The sequence below is a fragment of the Culex quinquefasciatus genome, chromosome 2 (assembly GCF_015732765.1).
Source record: "Culex quinquefasciatus strain JHB chromosome 2, VPISU_Cqui_1.0_pri_paternal, whole genome shotgun sequence".
In the NCBI taxonomy this organism is placed as follows: domain Eukaryota; kingdom Metazoa; phylum Arthropoda; class Insecta; order Diptera; family Culicidae; genus Culex; species Culex quinquefasciatus.
Window position 1 is genome coordinate 64,179,192 of NC_051862.1, and position 24,344 is coordinate 64,203,535.

Sequence of the window (24,344 nt, forward strand, 5' to 3'; positions counted from 1 at the left end):
AGAATCGAGACGGTCTTCTTCCTCGTTGGCTTCATTGACATTCGATTCACACTCGGTTTAGCCGGTAATTTAATAGTCGCAGTTAATTTTGAGCAAGACATTACCCGCAATTTATACGGAAATAAAATAACTTTCTGAAGCAGTAACTTTTCCGTCTTTGAAATGTTAACAATAACATAAGCCAAGAAACATGAAGATCTTCTTGAATCATTTTGGAAAAATAAGCGTTTATGCTTGCAATATGCGTTGGCCGGTAACGAAATTATGGCAAAGCATAATTAGTATCAGTCTTGGTTCTGATACAGCCTAACTCAGCCTCAGGTATAAGGGGATGCCTGCTCAGGTGGCCGCGGCGATGACCTGATATGAGCTACCGCACAACATTGGCCAAATGGCGTCGTTTGTTTACCAACATTAGATTGTTTGTGGACGAACCGAAATAGTAGTTTATGCAACAAGTTGCAAAAAGAGGATTTTTTCAGCACGAGTCGTACATTTATCCAACGAGGTTCACCGAGTTGGATAAATACGAAGAGTGCTGAAAAAATCAAGTTTTGCAACGAGTTCCATACAACATTTTTTGTAATTCCGAAAAACACCCATTGAGTGAAATTTTAAGTCAAATTTTCATGTATTTTGTCAATAAATCGTTTAAATCAAAAAAAATGTTGAAAAGTGTTACTTTTCGAACGAAACGAAGTTGACTTTATAGCTGTCGGCCACCATTGCTAGTACCAACCACTAGTGTCTTCCTTTTTATCTACAAGGACTTCGCCGCCCTGGGCTCCTAAGTGTATGAAAGTATGGCACGGAGCGACGGCGCCGAATACCCATATTTACACAAAGAATTTAAGAGCGCCCGCCGCGGGATTCGAACCGGCGACCTCTGGATTGGAGTCCAGTGCGCGGTCCGATTGATCCACACAGGCGGGACTTTTCGAAACAAGTGCTGAAAAGTTCAACTTTTCAGCACCCATTTCAGTGCTGAAAAGTAGAACTTTTCAGCATTTATTTTGAAAAGTGTTGCTATTCGATTCTGTTATTTTTGGAACAGAAAAGTAGGCTATTTCGTCGTTCAAGAATGACAGGAAAAGCAAGTAGTTTAACGACGGAATTGCAAAAAAATTATTTTATTGTAAAAATCTCAATAGCCGTCGTATACTGCCCATGTTCGCATAAATGTCCCATATGCAAAAACAGCAAGCTGAGAAAAACGCTTTTGAAGTTTGTCCCACACATAAGGCTACGAGTTAAGTTTTGACGAAAAAACTGGATTTTCTCCTGATTTCTAGAACAAAGTACTGGATGTTATAGGCTTTTCTGAAAGGGCACACGATTTTGAACCAAACTGCATCAATAACTCAAAAGTGATGAAAATGCATATGGGACATTTATGCGATCAGGGGCAGTATACTAATGTTTTATTTAACAAAGTAGACAAAATTTCGTTATATTTTAGAACAGAAAAAAAATATGCTCAGATATTTCAATTTAAAACGCTTATATCTAGGTTCGAAGCAAGATAAGACACCAAATCATCGTGGCTTAAGTTTTTCATCAGGTTTCAAACAAGCTTGCTGTAGATTTGCGTTTAAATTTTGAAATTTAACACTAAATAAAGATAAGTTGCAAAAATGCCAACTTCAGCCATGTGCAACAATTTCCATATAGCCGAAGAATGGGTCATTCTCCGACCCTCTTCGATTTGCGTGAAACTTTGTCCCTGATTACGAATCGGAGGCCCGTTTATTGATATCTCGTCAATTTTTGAACATGCGTAAAAAGACATGTTATTCAATAATGTGCAACCTGAAATGGTGATGAGATGGAAATTTTGTGCCAAAGGGACTTTTATGTAAAATTGGACCCCCGATTTGATGGCTTACTCAAAATTCCTAAGAAACATATTTTTCATCGAAAAAAAAAACACTAAAAAAGTTTTAAAAACATTGCCATTTTCCGTTACTCAACTGTAAAAATGTTTGGAACATGTCATTTTCAGGGAAATTTAATGTACTTTTCAAATCTACATTAACCCAAAAGGGTATTTTTTTCATTTAAAACATTTTTTTTTTTTCATTTAAAAAAATCGTGTTTTTCTAACTTTGCAGGGTTATTTTTTAAAGTGTAACAATGTACTACAAAGTTTCAGAGCAGACAATTACAAAAAAAAACAAATACAAACAGAAGGGCTTTGCCTATAACCATCACTAGTTATCGCGATTATACGAAAAAAAGGTTTTGAAAAAGTTGCTTTTTGCGTTTCTCTTTGTTTCGTCGTTCGTTTCTGTCGCAAGTGACGATAATGGTCATGATCGACACAACCTACTTTTTAAAAACTTGTTTTTCGTAAAATCGCGCTAACTCATGATGATTACAAGCAAACCTATTATAATTCTAGAGTTTTTTTTTTGAATAGGTCCATATGAAAGACAATAGTTTATAGGACCTTTTAAAAAAAAACTATGGAATTGTTCATCATTTTTTTTTTTTTGTAATTGTCTGCTCTACAACTTTGTAGAACATTGTTACACTCTACAAATAGCCCTGCAAATTTAGAAAAATCACGAAATTTTAAAATAAAAAAAAACTGCTAAATGAAAAAAAATCACCCGTCTGGGTCAATGTAGATTTGAAAAGTACATTAAATTTCCCTTAAAATGACATGTTCCAAACATTTTAACAGTTGAGTAACTGAAAATGGCAATGTTTTTAAAACTTTTTCAGTGTTTTATTTTTCGATGAAAAATACATTTTTTTTTATTTGAGTAAGCCATCAAATCGGGAGTCCAATTTTACATAAGAGTCCTTTTTAAAACCAATTTTTTATCTCATCACCATTTCAGGCAAATTATTGAAAAACATATCTATTTTCGCAAAATTTAAGGGGTCATACCGCAAATCGAAGAGGGGTCGGGTCGGTACTCTTCAGGGATAATGCAGATTGGAAAAGTACATTAAATTTCCATCAAAATGACATTTTTCCGAAATAAAATACAGTTAAGTAACGATAAATGGCACAGTTTTTAAAACTTTTTTTGTGTATTTTTCGATGAAAAATACGTTTTTTAGGAATTTAGAGTACGTCATCAAATCGGACGTCCAATTTTACATAAAATTTCATTTGACAACAATTTCCATCTCATTTGCAAATTATTGAATAACATGTTTCGTATCGCCCCTCCGTCACGAGATTTCAAAAAAGGCGTCATCCATAAAGTATGTCACGCTCTAGGGGGGAGGGGGGGTCTGAGCAAGTGTGACATTGCATGTTATAAGCATAGGAAAAGCGTGACAAAGGGGGGGGAGGGGGGGTAAATTTTGGCTGATTTTAGCGTGACGTACTTTATGGATGAAGCCAAACGAACCTCGCATTCGGGATCGGGTACAAAAGTTACCCCTTAGGACAAAGTTTCACGCAAATCAAAGAGGGGTCTAGGTAACTTTTCCCAATGTCGTGTAAGTTGGTAGTGAATTACAGATTTGTTTTTTTAATGAATATTTACATTTTTTCAGACATCCTTCAAGTCTCTGAGCAATCCCATTATCCTGTTATGGTGAGTTAATTTGGAGGTAGTTAATAAAAAACATTCAGGTTGTTTTCCACTAAAACAGTGTTTCTCAACCGTTGAGGAATTCCCCCCTGGGGGGGAATTTGGCCATTCTTGGGGGGGAATGAGGATGCAATAGAAATGTAATGCCTTTGAACAACGAGCTTGCAAAAAATAATCCATGTCTAGAACATTCAGTCAAACTATCGAATTGGAAAGAATATTAGAACTTTTAAAATAAAAGTCCTTTGGGTTTTATACCCTTTCAAACATTAGCTGTTTTTTTCAAAATAGAATGGGTTTGTAAACACATTTTTTAAGTTTTTGTTCGTTTTCTAAAAGATTGTTTTTATACTCTCCTAAAATTTACAGTTCTTTGAAGAATTAAATTGAAATTAGAAATTCTGAAAGTTTTTGCATTGCATTTTGAAAAGTAGATTTTATATTTTTTTGTGAGTGCTCTCCTCTTGAGTTTTTTAAAAAGTATTTTGATTATCGTCATTTATGTATGGATTCATACACGAAAAGATCCTCAGTTTTTTTTCAAGGAAGCATTTGCATTAATTCAATCAGGAACAGTTGGTTTATAAAAAAATAAATGTTGAGGATAACTGAACTGCACTTATCGATTAAAATTTGAATATTTTTTGAAAATCATAAACATGACCAGTTAATTTCAGTTTGCTCAAATCATACTTTTTTTATAAACTTTTCAAACGTTTCTTACACATCCAGATTAATTTAACTGTATTTGAAAAAATCTCTCTGGATGAAAGTTTTTATCAATTTTGTACTAGGGGAAATCTACCCATTTTAATCCTAATAAGCGGTCGTGTATGAATGATGCTAGATAATCTAGAGTCTCCCTTGAATTTTACTAAAACCAAGTACACCAACGAGTAGAGCAAGTTTTTGTGAACATTTCTGTTTATTTTCACTTTCACTAAAAGTTATTCTATTTCTTTACCAAGCATTTAACAAAAACAAATTCCCAAGGGTATTCTAATCGAGGCGAATGCATTGGGCCACGCCCATTTTTCTAATATCGGCTTAGTTCTTTTTTCTTCCAACACTCTGTCGAGTGTTGCCATTTGCGCTGACAGTTCAAACGAACACTCACGAAAAGTGGCATTTATAGGGAAAGTTTCCTGGCATCGCTGGCTGTGCTGCTGGTGGTGTTGACGGCCAGCCTTTGTTCTTTTTTGCCTTCGTCTCTCGCTCGGTTTTCTTCAGCCTTCGAGTGGAATGCAAAGTGAAAATTGAAACGTCAAACGACTTGGCGCGTTTGTTTTTTTGATGGCGCTTGCTAATTTATTACATTTTTCGGGATTATTCTTCAAGTGAGTGCCTTACTAATGATCAAAAGAACATGTTGCCGGTAGTTGGAAGCAATTTCATATCTTAAGCGCCGTGAAAAAGTAAGCGAAAGTGAAAAGTTAATTTTGGCGATATTCATTAAGCGTTTGAGGGATTCTCGTGTGTGTCACTGTGTGTGCCAACAAAATGATGAGAAGTGGTCTCGCAAAATACAAATTATGATCAAAAGTGCATTAAATGTGATCTTTTTGGCCAGTAAGTGGCATACATTTGCGTGCTTACTCGAGGCGGTGCTGTTGCTGGTAAGTTTATAGCCCAAATAGTATTTTTGGAGCTTTAATCGAGCATCAAACTCTCCATATGACGAAGATAGGTGTTTGATTGGAAAGGGTAGATTTCCGCTACATTGTGAAGTTTATTTCACAAACTGCATATTTATATGTTTTGCATGATTTTTGTTTTTTTTATTGAAAATTTAGTCTTATGATAACAATTTAATCTTTAATTATGAAATTTGTTTATTTGTTCCAAATTTAAAGGGGGAAAGAAGTTCATGAAAATTATCCAAGGGGGGAATGGAACCAAAAAGGTTGAGAAACACTGCACTAAAAGTTATGCTATTTGAACTGAATTTTAAAATATTCCAATCAGTCACGAACGTACTCCGTACATGGCGTATGAATTTCACCGTTCAAAACAAAAGCTTAATTGAGTATTCAAAACGGCACATAAACCACCACAAAACAGAGCCACACGCCATCGTCATCGGTTTTTCATTAAAACCGAAAATAACTCAATTTATTTTGCTCAAGTGTCTCGCGAGGACCGTCTACTGTTTTATTTTTTCTATGACCTGACCTTTATTTATTCACCCACGCTAGGATTCCCACAAGTATTGCACGTGCACGTATATTTTCGTACCATTTTTTGTCCACTTCATTGAGCAACGATGATCCAGAGGACATCCGACAGCTGCACACGGTCAGTTCTGCCCACACTCTGCTGGACCTCACAACAAGTGTGACATTCCCAGCTGACACATCGGGACTATTTTTACCTGTTTTCCCACGTGGCTGAGCATCAGTTCTCACGGTTGGACAGTTTTCGAAGCAAAAAAAAACATATCACTTAATTATTTATTTTTTTTTAAATCTCGTTATAATTTAAATTTGAAATATTGAAGCTTTTAACATTTTTGATCAAAAAAGTAACTTTCAACTGTGCCCCCACAATGACGTGTGACCGCTTGCGAAGGTTATCCCTGAACGGTATCGGATGCAATAATAATAACCCCTCCGAGGACCGTTTGGTAGGGACACGTGTAGTAGTGCACCGACCGACAACTTTGGAAAAACCCACCACAAAACACAACCCTTTCCGTGACTGGAATTCATTTGTATCGCAATGACCCGAGCCAAGGATCGGAAGCCTCGTGGGTGCAACTTTTTCCTTTTTGTTTTCAAGTCCCGTTACAGAAAAATAGCTCGCTCTTTGTCGAGGTTATTTATTTACGGGACCTCCTCGAGTTGCTCCAAGTCGCAATTACCATCATTCTAGGTAAATGTGGTGAAATTAATTGGTTCCCATAAAGATTGAGTTAATTTTATAGAAAAATACAGCAAGTGTTTCTTTTTGTTTAGATCCTGAACATTCGCATCAAAGTTGATAACATCAACTTTTAAGTGTAATGATTAGTGTGAGTTTGCTTTTACAATATCTTCTTAATTTATTATAAACGATTTGATTAGATTTGATTAGATTTGATTAGATTTGATTAGATTTGATTAGATTTGATTAGATTTGATTAGATTTGATTAGATTTGATTAGATTTGATTAGATTTGATTAGATTTGATTAGATTTGATTAGATTAGATAAGATTTGATTAGATTTGATTAGATTTGATTAGATTTGATTAGATTTGATTAGATTTGATTAGATTTGATTGGATTTGATTATATTTGATTAGATTTGATTAGATTTGATTAGATTTGATTAGATTTGATTAGATTTGATTGGATTTGATTAGATTTGATTAGATTTGATTAGATTTGATTAGATTTGATTAGATTTGATAAGATTTGATTAGATTTGTTTCGATTTGATTAGATTTGATTAGATTTGATTAGATTTGATAAGATTTGTTTAGATTTGATTAGATTTGATTAGATTTGATTAGATTTGATTAGATTTGATTTGATTTGATTAGATTTGATTAGATTTGATTAGATTTGATTAGATTTGATTAGATTTGATTAGATTTGATTAGATTTGATTAGATTTGATTAGATTTGATTAGATTTGATTAGATTTGATTAGATTTGATTAGATTTGATTAGATTTGATTAGATTTGATTAGATTAGATTTGATTAAAATTTGATTAGATTTGATTAGATTTGATTAAATTTGATTAGATTTCATTAGATTTTATTAGATTAGATTTGATTAGATTTGATTATATTTGATTAGATTTGATTAGATTTGATTAGATTTGATTAGATTTGATTAGATTTGATTAGATTTTATTAGATTTGATTAGATTTGATTAGATTTGATTAGATTGGATTAGATTTGATTAGATTTGATTAGATTTGATTAGATTTGATTAGATTTGATCAGATTTGATTAGATTTGATTAGATTTGATTAGATTTGATTAGATTTGATTAGATTTGATTAGATTTGATTAGATTTGATTAGATTTGATTAGATTTGATTAGATTTGATTAGATTTGATTAGATTTGATTAGATTTGATTAGATTTGATTAGATTTGATTAGATTTGATTAGATTTGATTAGATTTGATTAGATTTGATTAGATTTTATTAGATTTGATTAGATTTGATTAGATTTGATTAGATTTGATTAGATTTGATTAGATTTGATTAGATTTGATTAGATTTGATTAGATTTGATTAGATTTGATTAGATTTGATTAGATTTGATTAGATTTGATTAGATTTGATTAGATTTGATTAGATTTGATTAGATTTGATTAGATTTGATTAATTTGATGATTTGCTAAACACAGGTGAGCAATTCTCTACCAAAACCGGAAATGGATTTTATTTGTATTTTTTGATTTGGCTCAAACTTTGTGGGGGTCTTCCCTTTGACCAAATAAGCTATTTTGCGTCATTTGTTCACCCATACAAGTCTCCATACAATTTTGGCTGCTGTCCATACAAAAATGGTATGTAAATATTCAAACAGCTGTAACTTTTGAGTGAATTTTCTGATCAATTTGGTGTCTTCGGCAAAGTTGTAGGTGTTATTGAGGACAATTGAGAAAAAAATAGGTACACGGGAAAAAAAAATTACTGATTTTTGGATTTTTTTTCCAAAAATCACTATTTTTCAAAAAATCATAACTTGGCGGCAGATTTTTTGACCGTGTTTCTCTATAGCTCAAAAGTTGCGGATTTTAGTCCCCTAAAACATATCAAAAAATCTCGAAAATCAAAAAATACGTATTTTGGGAAATTGAGATTTAGTAAAAAAAAAAGTTGATTAAAAAATCAGCAATTTTTTTTTCCGTGTACCTATTTTTTTCTCAATTGTCCTCAACAACACCTACAACTTTGCCGAAGACACCAAATTGAATATGACCAAATAGGGAAGGCCCCCACAAAGTTTGAGTCAAATAAAAAAATACAAAAAAATAAAAATGGTCGAAATCGGCCGATTTCGTAGAGAGTTGCTCAGGTGTATTATGCATCTTACAACACTTTTTATCAGTCAATTGTTAAAACCTATAGCTAGTTTTTTTTATTTCAACCCCAAGCGGCAAGTTCATCGCACCTAATCCCATTAACGCATCCTGTGACCTTGACAGAAACCGCAACAAATGACTCGAACGTCGAAACAAAAGTCCTTTTACGCTCTTTCCGTAATAAACTCCTCATTAAAATTCTAACACAAAGTAACAGGCTCCGCACACACTTCTCAGAGCACCCTCTCCCTTTAAAGGCCATGACCCTTTCAGGCAGTGGCAGTGAATAGACCCTTTTTCCCACCACCAGTCAGTATGACAGTGACTGAAAACATTTCCCACAATTTCCCTCCCTGGCACCCCTTTCTGATCCTAAAATATGTCGTGTTGAAAAATGGAAATCATCTGTCGTGTTGTCACGTCTCTCCGGGTTGAGTAATTAGCTGAAATATTAATTTGTCACTTTTTATGACATGCCGGTTGTTGCTGTACTTTTGCTCGTTTGTTGCGACAAATTTTGTCAAGAATAAAATTTAATTTGGCAAAGTTACTGTTTTGAAACTTGTGTCGACTTTATTTTGTCTTTAGTGGTAGATTAGTCGACAACTTCAGGCGGGTCAATTTTCATGCTTTGAACTTGAAATATTCTCCTCAAACCTAAAATTTTCCACCCCAACGAGGGTTGGAATGCCTTTTGAGTCCCGAAGGAAATTCCAGTCAAATTTCACCTGAGCTTTACCCAAAATAGCTATCTATAGCCGGTGGGAAGGTCACCTTCCAACATCCCCCCCTCCTTCCTCCCATGAATACACATTTTATAGCATTCCAAGCATGTTTACCTGGAAAACAGTAGGTAAACCCTCAGGAATCGATTTCAAACAACTCCCAGCCACAGAGTGGCACGAAATCGACCATTCTTATCGCAACGGGAAACTGCCAAAAAAAAAACCTTGAATGCCAACGCAACCTGGTTGTGTCCTGAGGTGCTAAATTTAATATTTTGCTTGCGGTTTCCGATTGGACATTTGTTGTGGTTAAACAGGTTTTTTACCATTTATGTTGTATTTTTTGGAAAACATTGGAAAATGTCTACAATTGGGTACTAAACTGCCCATGTTCGCATAAATGTCCCATATGCAAAAACAGCAAGCTGAGAAAAATGCATTTGAAGTTTGTCCCATGCATAAGGTTACGTGTTAAGTTTTCTCGAAAAAACTGGATTTCCTCCTGATTTCTAGAACAAAGTACTGGATGTTATAGGCTCTTTTGAAAGAGCACACAATTTTGAACCAAACTGCATCAATAACTCAAAATCGATGAAAATGCATATGGGACATTTATGCGATCAGCGGCAGTAAAGCCCTATGTAAATTTTTATGTACAACGGTAAAAAACACGATTAAAAACCATTTCTGATCACTTTTTTTCATTTTTATGCAAAAAAAGTTATTGACAAGACAACATTTTTTCGCTGATTCAACTATGGTCACCTTGGAACGAGCTGTCAAGTAGGACCTTTTCTGTCAAGAAGGACCGCGAGGTTAATTTTTCAAAATTGATTTAAAAATCTATTTTAAACTCTTTGTGGTCGTACAAAGGGTTATTTTACTCAGAAAAATAAGCTTTATCGTTGTAAACAATAATATCAGCAATCTAAGCTTCATTTTAGGACCCAATTGAGTAAATTTGTCTTAATTTATGATTTATATTTACTTTAAAAAATTAAAAGACACAAACACGTTAACTTTATTGTAACTTTGAAAAATTTTAATTTTGGCTTTAGTTTGGAATCATCAAGAGTATGTCCATGTAATTCTCCATACAATTTTGGGAGCTGGTCATACAAAATCAGCAGTTTTGTAAACGAGTGATAGAAAAAAAACTATCATTTGATAATTCTTGCACCAAAATATTAGAAGGCAATAAGGCATAGCGACCGTAGCCATAGCTCGTGAGTTCTCTTCTTTTAGCTCGTGATTTCCAGCATGAGCATTTTCTTGCTAACACTCCCTTTCTTTTTCTTTTCCAAAACACTCGCCGAAGATTATTTTGATTTTTCAGAAAACAACAATAAAAGAACGCGAGAGGGAGACTGGGTACCGACCACGCATTACGTCCTGTTAAACTGCGTTGGCATTTTTTTTTTTTTTTGTGGTGGCTTTTATGGCTACGCTCTGTTGATGGGGAATGACTGCGGGAATGAGAGAGAAAAAAAGAATGTCGCATGGGATTGTGTTAACACTTGATAGAGACCGGAATTTGAGTGCTGGATTTTTCGCGGCGTAAAGAATAGCAGTGATAGTTGGAAGATGATATTTCAGGTTGATAATGTAACACTTTCATTCGAGCAGCCTTTGCTTTTTTTATAAAATGTATTTCTTATGGGAGAACTATCTGGAGCAACATTTGAAAAGGGCGCATAAGCATTTTGACAGCTAGAACTATTTTGCAAATTCCGAGCCAACAGGTAACTATTTAACAAAACCCGCACCGGTAGAAGGTTGCTGGGAAGGCCAGCTATTGTTTAACACATCGAGTTTTGTGAAAAAGTTACCTGTTAGCTCGGAATTTGCAAAATAGTTCTAGCTGTCGAAATGCTTATCCGCCCTTTTCTCGTGTTGCTCCAGCTATCATTTCTACCACTCGAATCCGGCGCTTTATTATTGTTGCTAAGAACTGAATGTTTGATATTTTTACAACTCTGAAAATGACTATTTAAATGTACAACAATCGGAGTCATGAAAGGGGTTTTCCGATCGGCAAAGTTGTGGTTGAAAAAGCACTGAGGGATGTTCTGACGGTGGGACAATTAAGAAACCATACGAATTTGTCCAATATGGATGTCAAAATTTAGGGTTTCGATACTTTGAACAAATTAGAATTTCGACAACAGCGTTGTTCTAAATCTTCCTGGTCATTTCTGTAACATAGTACAAATATAACAAAGAAGAACACGAAGAAAAACCGAAATGTTTGTTTTTTGTTTATTACTTTCAAATCTTAATAATGTGTTGAATTTGTGTTATATTATATCTTTTGGATCGGATAGTCTGATAGACATTCCATACAGTTTTTCAGCAAGCAACTTTAAAAATTCGCCATTCATATTGCTTGTTGTCACAGTTAGGATAAGCACTAATTTTACCATCTACGTTCCACAAGCAATGATTCAACTTCTTATTTTTAAGCTTAAAAATGTCCTCTCTGACCCACATGATATTCCAAGATGCACCTCCGTCGTTTATCAGCGTTTTCGGAATCCAGGTGAATATATAGTTTCCTTTGTAATTCTGAACGGACTCGAACAGCTCCTCCCCGTTTCCTTTATGCTTTATCTTGTAATGGTCCGGATATCTCTCATCTTTTGAAATAACCCAATTTTCTCCTTCGCCTGATGAAGTGCTAACATGGCGCCGATCTTTGTCGTGTTTAGACCACGAGCTGGTTAATTGCTCTCCTGACCACTGGTTGGCGAAACGCACACACACTCCCGCACCTCCCCAGGGGTTGTTGGCCAGGGTGATGGAAATCAGGCTCAAAATTAGGATCAGTACTGCTTTCATTGTAACGGGTTTCCCACAACTAGAATTGAGTAGCATCGAGGCATCATTTATATTGAACATTGTTCAATGAACAATTGAATTGGTGCTACATGGACAGCTGTATTTGTTTAGATTTGTTTAAATTACCGATAATACTCAGTAAAAAGTGCCATTATGTTATATTAATGGATTTTTTTCAATTTTTACTCCCGTTTTACATTTTTAAAATTAGGAAAAATCCTAAGATGCAAATGTACATAAAAATTGATGAAAGTAATCTCATAACTATAGAAGTTGTAATCAAAATACAGCTTCACCAAACTGATAAGAACAGATTCTACAGTACTTTTTTTCAAAAAGTGTGCCATGAGTTTCCTATGTTGATAGAGCTTTTTGTAAAAGTACGCAAGAATTTATAGAAATCATAAAAGCGAATGGTTCTGGGTTCGATTCCCATCTGCTCCCAACGAGAAAGTTAAGAACACATAAATTTGAAATGATGAATATGAACGAAAAATCAAATTCGCTCGAGACGGGGTTCGATCCTCCGTCCTTTGGATTGGTAAGCAAAAATGCTAACCATTAGGCCATGACGACTTGGTGAGCGTGGACTGGAATTAGGAATACTGTTACAGAGAGCGAGTTGTGGCGCTATAACCACGGCAAATAGAGTCCAGGGCATTCGTGGAAATACAATGTCCCATCCCAGAGGTCCCGGAGTACCAAACCTTCTTAGCATGGTGCTCCCAACGAATACAACCAAAATCTCGGAGCGTATGGTGGTGTGTCCCCACGCTTCTTCCTCCTGTCGATTCAGAATTGTGTTGTTGTTCGAACACTCTGTGCTCAAACTCAACCCAATTACGAGTCATCTCTGCGATACGGCTTTACGCAGTAGGCCTGGCCGCTTTAACGCTTGTGATGTTTCAATGCATTTTCGATGCAATGGCGCACTACAAATGTTAATAAATGACAAGAAGAGTGCTAGGTGTCATCTAACCTAAGGCACTCTCCAGGATCCCTTCGAAAGATTGGCTGCGCTAGGGTCTGATTAGATTAGATTAGATTAGCAAGAATTTATAGAAATCATAAACATTAAACTAAATTGAATTTGAGAGTGCAAATCTGAATTGGTTTAAACACTATGAAGGTTATAAATCTCTTTTACGACACAAGTCCGTTCGCATTTTTATTTATTCAATGTATATTTCCATCTATATTCACTGTGTATGCAGTAACAATTATTCATATTTACTCAAATGGTTCCCTTTATTTGCAATTCATTGTTTGACTAGATTACTGATTTTCTTCAATGTAGTTACATTGTATTAAACTCTCAACATGCTTTAAATGACTATGTCCAAACTTTGTTTCATCAAAAACACAAAGAAGATAAATTCATTAATGAAATTTAAGATGTTAAAAAACTGAGACTATCCCCCAAACATCTGGGAGCCAGATAATACTTGTCTTTTAGGACAATTCCAATCATATTTTGATCAGGAATCGTAATTTATGATACAATTTTGAATTTTTTTTTTCTAGAACACACATATAGTTCAGTTTTCGATTTTGAGTCTATAGCTTTACAAAACAGTTTACCAGCTTACTCTGAACAGTAAATTTTTAGAGCAGAATTGTAGCCTTTCCTCAGAGCTTAAAAAATTGGTGAATGCGTTTATTGTCAGTTGAATTTTCAAATGAAAATTTGTGAGCAAAAGTATTTTTCAGAAAAGATTAAAAACCCGAAGTTTGGGTTTTGGGGAGGGGGTGAAAAAATGAAATTACAAGGCATGGTATTAACATTTCAATCAAAAAAATGTTTTAAAATGCATTTTATCCCTGCCCAGTTGTTTTGCAAACATTAGTTTTCAATATATCTTAGTATTGACAAAAAAAAAATTCGTAGAAAATATTTTTTTAATCCGTTGCTGTACTACGAAATTTCACAAAAAAAAATAAATATTTTCGATCGATCCCAGACATGCTAAATATGATTTTAAAAGAAGGAAAATGGACTTAAATTTGTTTTTGGTCGATTAGACTTCTATTTTCATTGAAATTTTCAGGTTTTTTGAAAAAAAAAATATTTTTTTGCCCCCTGATTTTTCTAACCGATTTGAAGGGGGGGGAGGACACGTGCATTTTGGGGCCAAATTGAGTTAAGAACGCTATTTTGTGCAGCTCACAATGCCTCACCTTTTGACCTTCACAGATCCCTAAAATTCAATTTCAACCCTGAGATATTCAATGAAAACCGAAAAGGCTCCGTTAATTTTTGTCACTTTTTATATGAAAGAAGTATCAATCTTGAAAATTGCTGTAAGTGCGAAAATTGGCCAAAGGGATTTCAGGACAGAACGCGTTTGACACAAGTACAAGCTCGACTACCATAAACAGTTGTAGGTAATTATAACTTGGGACTCCAGCAACCAAATTCAACCAAACTTCAGGACAACGCACAGAATGGTCAACCAAACAAAATGTGTTTGTTATGGTTTACATTGCGTGCTCTCATTTTTTTTTTTTTGTTCTTGGGCAGACGGTAATAACAAAATGTATGCCATTTCAATAACAAATACTTTTAACATAACAGAAAGTGTTATGGAATCATCCTTAAAAATCCATTTTTGCATAAGGGTTTAATAACAGTTTATGTTATCATAACAACATTTGTTGTTGGTCTGATATTGATTGAAAGCCAAAACGACTTTGGAATAACATTTTTTGTTATGGAAGAATACCTCCAACTGTTATTGGGATGATCGGATTAGTTGTTAAAATAACAAAATATAATAACAAAGATTTGTTTGAAAAATTACTAAAAATGTTATTAGTCTGTTATAACAATAACAATCCAATAACAAAAAAATCATAACGATGAATAACAAATCTTGTTATAAATAACATAAAATGATAATGGCCTAGTATTTTCAGATATCAAAAAATGTTATTCCCAAATTATTTCCGTCTGCTCGGGTTTATTCAAGGTTACACATTAAAATGCGTTTTTCTCCGAACGTCAAAACGAAAGCGTCGAAATGAGTTAAAAGTATTATTGTGTAAAGGCATTTAAGGTAGATATTTCAAAATCTTTTATATCATAGATAACAAACACTGCCGATTTTAGTAATTATCATCGCAAAGACATGAAGTCACTTAAAAGGATACTGATTTTGTTCCTCAACGCGCGTAACCTTATGAAATTCGTGCTCAACGAACTGTTTTACGATTATGGCGTCACTTAGTGCGCACATATTTTTGTCGTTTTCATTCCACTTTTTTTTTCATCGGCCGATTTTCCGCCTCACTGGCGCCAGGGGTGAATTTTCACCGGTGAACTAACCCCACCCCCACTACTATTCTAAAGGGAAGTAGTGTTGGCGGTGGAGGCCGGAAGCCGCAACCAAAATGATAAACAGAGAACCCGCCACGCAAACGACAATAACAACAAAAAAAAACCCCAAGCGCAAAAGTCGCATATAAATATTATGGTGGCCATTTTCCACTTGTTCTGTCTCTGGAGGGGGGCTGTCAGGGCAGAACTTGGCCACGCGCGCGCACTCTTTGACATGCAAATTTATTTTGGAAAATTATGTGCTCAAGCACATGACACCAGAAGAGAACTCGAATTCCACCACCACCACCACCCAGCCCATACAAGGGGAAAATTTGTGCAGGGGCCAAGTTTCCCGAACACTGCTTACGTACGGATTCCGTGCGGTTCAGAAAAGGGCATCCTTTGCTGGTTTGGTTTTCTTTTTGGGGGGTTGAACATTTTCAAACACTGACAGAGATAGTGCGGTGTCAGGTTTTGCATAAACACCAGAAAAACGGCCCAAGCCGGAGGCGGTGGGGTGTTTTAAATGCGAAGAAGTTCACCTCGAACACGCTCGTGTTTTAAGATGGCACACGGTTTGGGCTGTAGGTCGACCCACTGAACAACGGGAAACATATGAGCTTGGAACTTGGGAATAAATGTTTGAATTAAATCGCTTAAATAAATTATGATCACCAATATTTGAACAAAACATTTCAAACATTTCATTAAAACTTGCATCCTCAAAGTGTCAAAAAATTGGAATTATAAACATCTGTATAACGACTTATTAAGTAACGATTTCGTAGATTTTGTTGTACCGTCAACAGAGGTGACATTGGGTCTAGGGGTAAATTAGATCATTCAAAAATTCTGAAATTTGCTGATGACCGCCATAAAATAATCTTCTTAAATAATCTTCATTACATTACACTACTACACAGAAACAAACAGATGGTAATAACGTCGATTGTGTGCAATCCTGTGACAACGACTATTTTGGTCGAAAATGAGTTAATGATGTCGTTTTGATATCCTCAACAAATCCTACAAGATGGTTTAAGATGGCATACAAAAAAAATTAAATTATAATCAATTAAGATTTCCGGGTTAGCCCCAGTTGATTATCAATAATTGTTTTTTTTTTTAATTACCTACAAAACATATGTATTTATCCAATAAAAGATCCAAAGGCTAACTAAATCTTGTAAAAACCTGTGAAATTTTCAACTAACCTATGTTCTTGTGAAACACTCGATATTTTTCGTAAAAGCAAACTTGCAGTTTCGTAAACTTTATAAGTTACCGTTTATGAGCAATTCCAGCTCAAATCAGGAATTTTTCTGGTACTTTTGTACCCAACCCTCTCCGATTTCAATGAAACTTTGTAGACATGTTATCCTAGGCCTATATAAGCCATTTTTGAGTATATGGAGCCAAAAGTACTCGAAAATAACATTTGAGAAGGGCGTAAGGTATTTTAATATTTTTGTATTTTGCAATTTAAAAATTACTGTATCTCGAAGCCGTTGCGTCGTATCAAAAAGTGGTCAAAGACAAACTTGTAGGAAATTGGACGAGCTTTCTGAAAAAAATACACGCCACTTATATGAGATTTTTTGATTTTTGAGTCAAAATTTTTGAAGAAATAGCCTAAGATGTAACCAAAAGACTGACGAAAAATGCAGAATGATATGTCTCTCCTAAAAAAATACAAAAATCATTTACTAAAACTGTTTTTTTTTGAAAAGTGGTCTAAACGTCGAAATTTTCAAAAACCAGTAGTGGGAATCGATTCTCTAGACAATTTTACATAAAAGTCTCCATATTGACCATTGTCCTATGTCCAATTCTTGGGAAGATACAGCGGGTTTAAAAATAAATATGTTGAAAAAATGGGTTTTTTGGTGGTTTTTGGCAATTTCTATATGACAGATTTGGTTTTTCAGTCTCGTAAATATTTTTACCGGAAAGCTCGTCCAATTTCCCATAAGTTTGCCTTTGACAGCATTTCGATTGGATGTAAGGACTTACATATATAAGCTTAATTACATTGCTAATAAATGAAAATATTTTTTTTTCAGTGTGGTAGAAACCTGGATAGTAAATTAGCTTGCGTAAATATCAAAACGAGTCAAATCAAAAAGCTTTCACAGGCAAACTTATGGGAAATTGGACGAGCTATCCGGTAAAAATATTTACGAGACTGAAAAACCAAGTCTGTCATATAGAAATTGCCAAAAACCATTTAAAAACCAATTTTTCATCATTTTTATTTTTAAAACCGCTGTATCTTCCCAAGGATTGGACATAGGACAATGGTCAATATGGAAACTTTTATGTAAAATTGTCTGGGGAATCGATTCCCACTATGGGTTTTTGAAAATTTTGACGATTAGACCACTTTTCAAAAAAACAGTTTTAGTAAATGATTTTTGTATTTTTTTAGGAGGGACATACCATCCTGCATTTTTCGTCAGTCTTTTGGTTACATCTTAGGCTATTTCCTCAAAAATTTTGAACGAAAAAAAATCGTGACAACACCTTTAAATTTAAGTTTTAGACTTAAAAATCGAAAAATCACATAGAAGTGGCATGTATTTTTGTTTCAGTGTATTTTTTTCAGAAAGCCCGTCCAATTTCCTACAAGTTTGTCTTTGACCACTTTTTGATACGACGCAACGGCTTCGAGATACAGTAATTTTTAAATTGCAAAATACAAAAAAAATTAAAATACCTTACGCCCTTCTCAAATGTTATTTTCGAGTACTTTTGGCTCCATATACTCAAAAATGGCTTATATAGGCCTAGGATAACATGTCTACACAGTTTCATTGAAATCGGAAAGGGTCGGGTACAAAAGTACCAGAAAAATTCCTGATTTGAGCTGGAATTGCTCTTATAGGTTTTTCAAAATAAAATGAAAGAACGTACAGATAAGACTCAGCATGTTTTTAAAACGTGCAAGCCATAAGCTATCAGAGATAGCAAATAAAATTTGTTAACTTTTGTTATATTCAACACAGTTTTATATGTTCAAGTACCAATTTTCAAATTTATCAAAACAATTCTTTAACAATTTTTGCTATACCACTGGGCCCAGGGTGACTCCAATTTCATATTCCTGACTTCTTCCCGACTATTCCAGAAACTCAAATAATAGGCATTTTTAAACAATAAAAAAATCTAAATGAATTAAACCAAATAAAATTATTGATAATTTTCGTTAAAAACAGAAACTAAACAACAAATTCTTTAAAAAAATGTCTCAAAAATGGAAGCACTTATTAATTTGATTCAGAGTTTAAAAATAAACAACTAGTCTTTCAAAATTAACCGAAATCATAACAATATTTATAATTTCAATGTTTATTTTTGAAATTGGCAAACGTAATTTTTTTAAACTTCTATGAACTGCAAATGGCAAAAAGTTGAAAATACTTAAATTTAAAATTGCTTAAAACATGAATGCTATTTTTGTTCTATCGACGAATTTAGAAAAAAATATTTAGAAATTCCATTAAAAACATTTTTACTGAGTTTAGTTTACAATTATGGAAATTTTGATATTGGATTTTTGAGTCAATGTTGAGCAGTTCTCTAGGATTTCGGTCATTCGATTTTTTTTGTATTTTTTAATCCGACTTAAACTTTTTTGGTGCCTTCGGTATGCCCAAAGAAGCCATTTTACATCATTAGTTTGTCCATATAATTTTCCATACAAATTTGGCAGCTGTCCATACAAAAATGATGTATGAAAATTCAAAAATCTGTATCTTTTGAAGGAATTTTTTGATCGATTTGGTGTCTTCGGCAAAGTTGTAGGTATGGATACGGACTACACTGGAAAAAATAATACACGGTAAAAAAAATTTGGTGATTTTTTTATAGAACTTTTTATCACTAAAACTTGATTTGCAAAAAAACACTATTTTTAATTTTTTTTGATATGTTTTAGAGGACATAAAATGCCAACTTCTCAGAAATTTCCAGGTTGTGCAAAAAATCTTTGACCGAGTTATGAATTTTTTAATCAATACTGATTTTTTCAAAAAATCGAAATTTTGGTCGCAAAAATTTTCAACTTCATTTTCGATGTAAAATTGAATTTGCAATCAAAAAGTACTGTAGTGAAATTTTGATAAAGTGCACCGTTTTCAAGTTATAGCCATTTTTATAACTTTTTCAAAATAGTCGCAGTTTTCATTTTTAAAAATAAGTGCACATGTTTGCCCACTTTTGAAAAAAATATTTTTGAAAAGCTGGGAAAATTCTCTATATTTTGCTTCTTCGGACTTTGTTGATACGACCTTTAGTTGCTGAGATATTGCAATGCAAAGGTTTAAAAACAGGAAAATTGATGTTTTCTAAGTCTCACACAAACCAGCCCAACATTTTTCAATGTCGATATCTCAGCAACTAATGGTCCGATTTTCAATGTTAAAATATGAAACATATGTGAAATTTTTCGATCTTTTCGAAAAAAATATTTTCAAAATTTTGAAATCAAGACAAACATTTTAAAAGGGCGTAATATTGAATGTTTGGCCCTTTTGAAATGTTAGTCTTGATTTCAAAATTTTGAAAATATTGTTTTCGAAAAGATCGGAAAATTTCACATATGTTTCATATTTTAACATTGAAATTCGGACCATTAGTTACTGAGATATATAGACATTGAAAAATGGTGGGCTGTTTATGTGAGACTTAGAAAACATCAATTTTCCTGTTTTTAAACCTTTGCATTGCAATATCTCAGCAACTAAAGGTCGTATCAACAAAGTCCGAAGAAGCAAAATATAGAGAATTTTCTCAGCTTTTCAAAAATATTTTTTCAAAATGGGCAAACATGTGCACTTATTTTAAATGAAAACTGCGACTATTTTGAAAAAGTTACATAAAAATGGCTATAACTTGAAAACGGTGCACTTTATCAAAATTTCACTACAGTACTTTTGATTGCAAATTCAATTTACATCGAAAAATGAAGTTGAAAAATTTTGCGACCAAAATTTCGATTTTTGAAAAATCAGTATTGATTAAAAAATCATAACTCGGTCAATGATTTTTGCACAACCTGGAATTTCTGAAAAGTTGGCATTTATGTCCTCTAAAACATATCAAAAATAAAAAATAAAAATAGTGTTTTTTGTAAATCAAGTTTTAGTGATAAAAAGTTAAATAAAAAATCAAAAAAATTTTTACCGTGTATCATTTTTCCAGTGTAGTCCGTATCCATACCTACAACTTTGCCGAAGACACCAAATCGATCAAAAAATTCCTTCAAAAGATACAGATTTTTGAATTTTCATACATCATTTTTGTATGGACAGCTGCCAAATTTGTATGGAAAATTATATGGACATACTAATGATGCAAAATGGCTTCTTTGGGCATACCGAAAGCACCAAAAAAGTTTCAGTTGGATTAAAAAATACAAAAAATAAAATTGAAGAAAAAAGACCGATTTCGTAGAGAATTGCTCTGTTGCTTTAATTTTTCAATGAAAGAATTCATTTGATAGGATTCTTAATGATGTATAATCGGCTTTAACGTTTTCTGTTATATTCTAGGCCATAAAAAACTGTACATTAGATTTTATTTTTTTTCCACTGGCCTAAAAAAAATATTAAAAAATTTTACCACAAAAAAAAACATTGCCAAACTTAAGTTGGAATCTTTTTTTCAAATATTCAATCAATATGACAAAGTGAAACAGATCTTTAACTTTACACTGACCATATTCGTTACGCTGGCAATAATCGTTAAAATTAGACTAAATTTTTGTATTAGTTTTTCATTACTTTTGTTTTTGTTTTACGATAGATGTAACCTACCTCTTGTTTGATAAACAAATGTTAAATGTATCCAATATTTATTAGAATTCTAATGTCTTGAATAGCCTTTCATCCTCAAATAGTTTGAAACATTAAATTTTAAGTAAGTTACTAAAGAAGAATTGAGTGAATTTAATTTGAAAATTGTATAATTACAAAACTATTCAAAAGTTAGAAAATAATTTTCAAACAAATTTGTTTGAGATTCCTGACTAAATTTTTGTATTAGTTTTTCATTACTTTTGTTTTTGTTTTACGATAGATGTAACCTACCTCTTGTTTGATAAACAAATGTTAAATGTATCCAATATTTATTAGAATTCTAATGTCTTGAATAGCCTTTCATCCTCAAATAGTTTGAAACATTAAATTTTAAGTAAGTTACTAAAGAAGAATTGAGTGTATTTAATTTGAAAATTGTATAATTACAAAACTATTCAAAAGTTAGAAAATAATTTTCAAACAAATTTGTTTGAGATTCCTGACTTTTTGACAAAAAATACAAATTCCCGACTTTCTCCCGATTATTGGCGAATTTTGGCGAATTCCCAACATTCCCGATTTCCCGACTTGGGTGGCCCCTGCGATTGGGTGTCATATGGGCAAAGTGTACGGATTTTTGCTCAACAAGAGTTGGTAGCTTTAGTAGTGGATAAGTAATAAATGCATTTTTCCTGCAGTGATAACAATGTGTTCGTACATTTGGAAAATCCCCAGAATATTTTGAATTGTATTAAACAAATTGGCATTTTCTGAAAGGTTTTTTTTTTGTTTTATTTCTGGATCTTTTTTTTAAATGTGCAATTGAATAAAAATAAAAATCATTGTTCAAAGATAAAAAAGATCTTATTTTTTAAAAAATAGAAAATAAACTGAACTGTTTGAACTGAATAAATAAACATATTTATATAAATCATAAAGTTAGTCAACTTTGAAGGTGCTTGTTTTCAATTCCAATCTAGAAAAAAAAATCTCCAGAACCAGGCACTCTAGTGCGGAAATTTGATAATATTGAGTGACAGCCAGCTGAACTGCTGTGCAGGAAAAAAACTCCACTCCAGCCCGTAATTGATGTTTGATTTGCGAAACGCGGAATACAGTTCGGCACGTGGAAAAATGTGTTTTCGACAGCAATCGATAAACTGGTTGGAATGAATAAAGTGGCATTTGTTGGAATTAAAGCAGGAAATTTATCAATTGGAAGCAAATTTGATAATTTAAGGCATGTCTAAAATTTAAAGTTCCATTAAAATTCTTTCTAAAAGAACCACTTCATCAACTCAATCTCAAACATTAAAACAAACAACTCACTTACCTTGGAAAAACTCAAAACAGAAGAGTGTACTTTGCACGGCTTACGATTCAATAAGTGCCAGCTTATCTCACTGCCAAAATCTTTAATCCGCCGTCGGCTGTATCAGGGTGATGCTGCTTCCGCCGTTTGCTGATGATGCTGCTTGCTGTCTTCCTTCCTGCCTTCCCGTTTGATGTTTTCACCTGATCACCGGATGGAGTATCGCTTAGGGCATTTATACAGTTTTAATTAGTATACCACACTTTTCTCGTGCTCTTCACTCACTTTGGTGTTTCTTCCTGGAAATAATCACCTTTCGTCTAGTCACAGTCTCACAGACACTTAAAACACCGATTTAGAGTTTATAATTACGACGTGAAAGAACGACGATTAAGCTTCTGCACTTTTTGTCTCTTCCGTAAGGTAAAAGTTCTCCGTTTTCTGTAACGAAAATGAAGGTTTCGGGCACGTTCATTAGCGAAGGGCGATTATTAATTTCTGTCAGCTAGTAACAATTAAGCTTGATTGATGTCACCGCTGCACAACAGGTCTCCCTGGCGTGCGTTTGGAGGAAACTTTTCCGGATAGTATATCAAACCGGTGTGATGGCACTTGGGTTAGATCGTTTTTAACGAGCAGTTCATGTTTTACATTCTACCCCCAAGAAAAGCAAGCAGCTGTCTGGCGAGATGTTCTCTGAGAAATTGTTAAATTATTTTTTCACTCCGTCAAAACCTTGAGCAAACAATTTAAAATAAATAATGCTTTAACAATGTTTAGACCGAGTCACGTAGCCTAGCGGTAACGCTTCCGCCTCTTAAGCGGTAGATCGGGGTTCAAATCCCGGCTCGGACCAACACAACTGGTGATCTTTTCCCTTCTGGATACGATTGCTTAGTAAAGGGAAAGGTAGTGCATCGTCACAAGCTGGACCTTATCAACGACACCTTAGGAAGGCGACCTATGGAATGTTAACATTAACCTTAACATTTTAACATTAGTTGAGTTGAAAACTGCCACTGAATCCAATGCTTGCCCCGATACTCTTCAAGGGTGTTCCCCTCAGGAACTGGTAAAGATTTACTTTTTTTTACAATGTTGAATCATTTTGAACAGACAAATAATACTAATTAAATGAAATGTTTTTTTGACTTGAATCGGAATAAATTTAAATAATCATGTCTTACAAAAACAATACAAAATACAAAAACAAACAAAAAATGCAAATTTTAGTTGAACAGCTTAATTTTTTGCTCATATTTCAGCTTCAGCCCTCTTAATTTCCGGCCGTTTTTTTTGGGAGTTATTACTGAATTCATAACATAACATATGCATAGTTCATTTTCAGTTTTAACATTTAATTTCGGAAAACTGCACTACCGTCACCCGGGACGAATTTGTTACTGCATAATATTTGGATATGTTTGATTAGTTTCGGATAGAACAGATACAGAACAACAAAAATAGTGCATCGTTTTCTAAATTTCATGTTTTCTAAAAAAAAAAATCGTGTTTTCTAAATTTAATGTTTTTTTACTTAATGCTCTCTTAACTGCTGTCCCTATTCAGGATGTATTCCCGATTCACCCCAGATGACGGTACTGAGGAGATGGAGGAGTGGAAATTTCAGTAAATTTAACTGAATTCAGTAAGGCGAGTTTGGTGTGAAAATAGTTTTTGCTGCAGCGTGCGTCCAAATCGTTCAAATTGACCACGTGTTTCTACACGCGTTGCGCACAAGGTTACGCATTATTTGCGCGCTGTTTATCTAC

General features: G+C 33.7%; 2 protein-coding genes across 3 annotated transcripts in view; both read right to left on the reverse strand.

Moving 5' to 3' along the window:
* Positions 1-22,765, reverse strand: part of LOC6053709 (protein Fe65 homolog) — a 145,244-nt gene extending 122,479 nt beyond the window's left edge. For both annotated transcript variants that reach the window (XM_038251972.1, XM_038251971.1), the window contains exon 1: positions 22,594-22,765. The gene's annotated coding sequence lies outside the window, so the exon portion shown is untranslated. The remainder of the gene's footprint in view (positions 1-22,593) is intronic.
* LOC119766690 lies at positions 11,578-12,149 on the reverse strand. Its single transcript, XM_038251976.1, has one exon. It carries the CDS (start codon positions 12,141-12,143, stop codon positions 11,655-11,657), a length of 489 nt encoding a protein of 162 aa, XP_038107904.1. The 5' UTR covers positions 12,144-12,149; the 3' UTR covers positions 11,578-11,654.
* Positions 22,766-24,344: the final 1,579 nt, after the last annotated feature.

Excerpts from the sequence above, each read along its gene's own strand:
- LOC119766690 (XM_038251976.1), bottom strand. The coding sequence starts at position 12,143 with ATGAAAGCAGTACTGATCCTAATTTTGAGCCTGATTTCCATCACCCTG.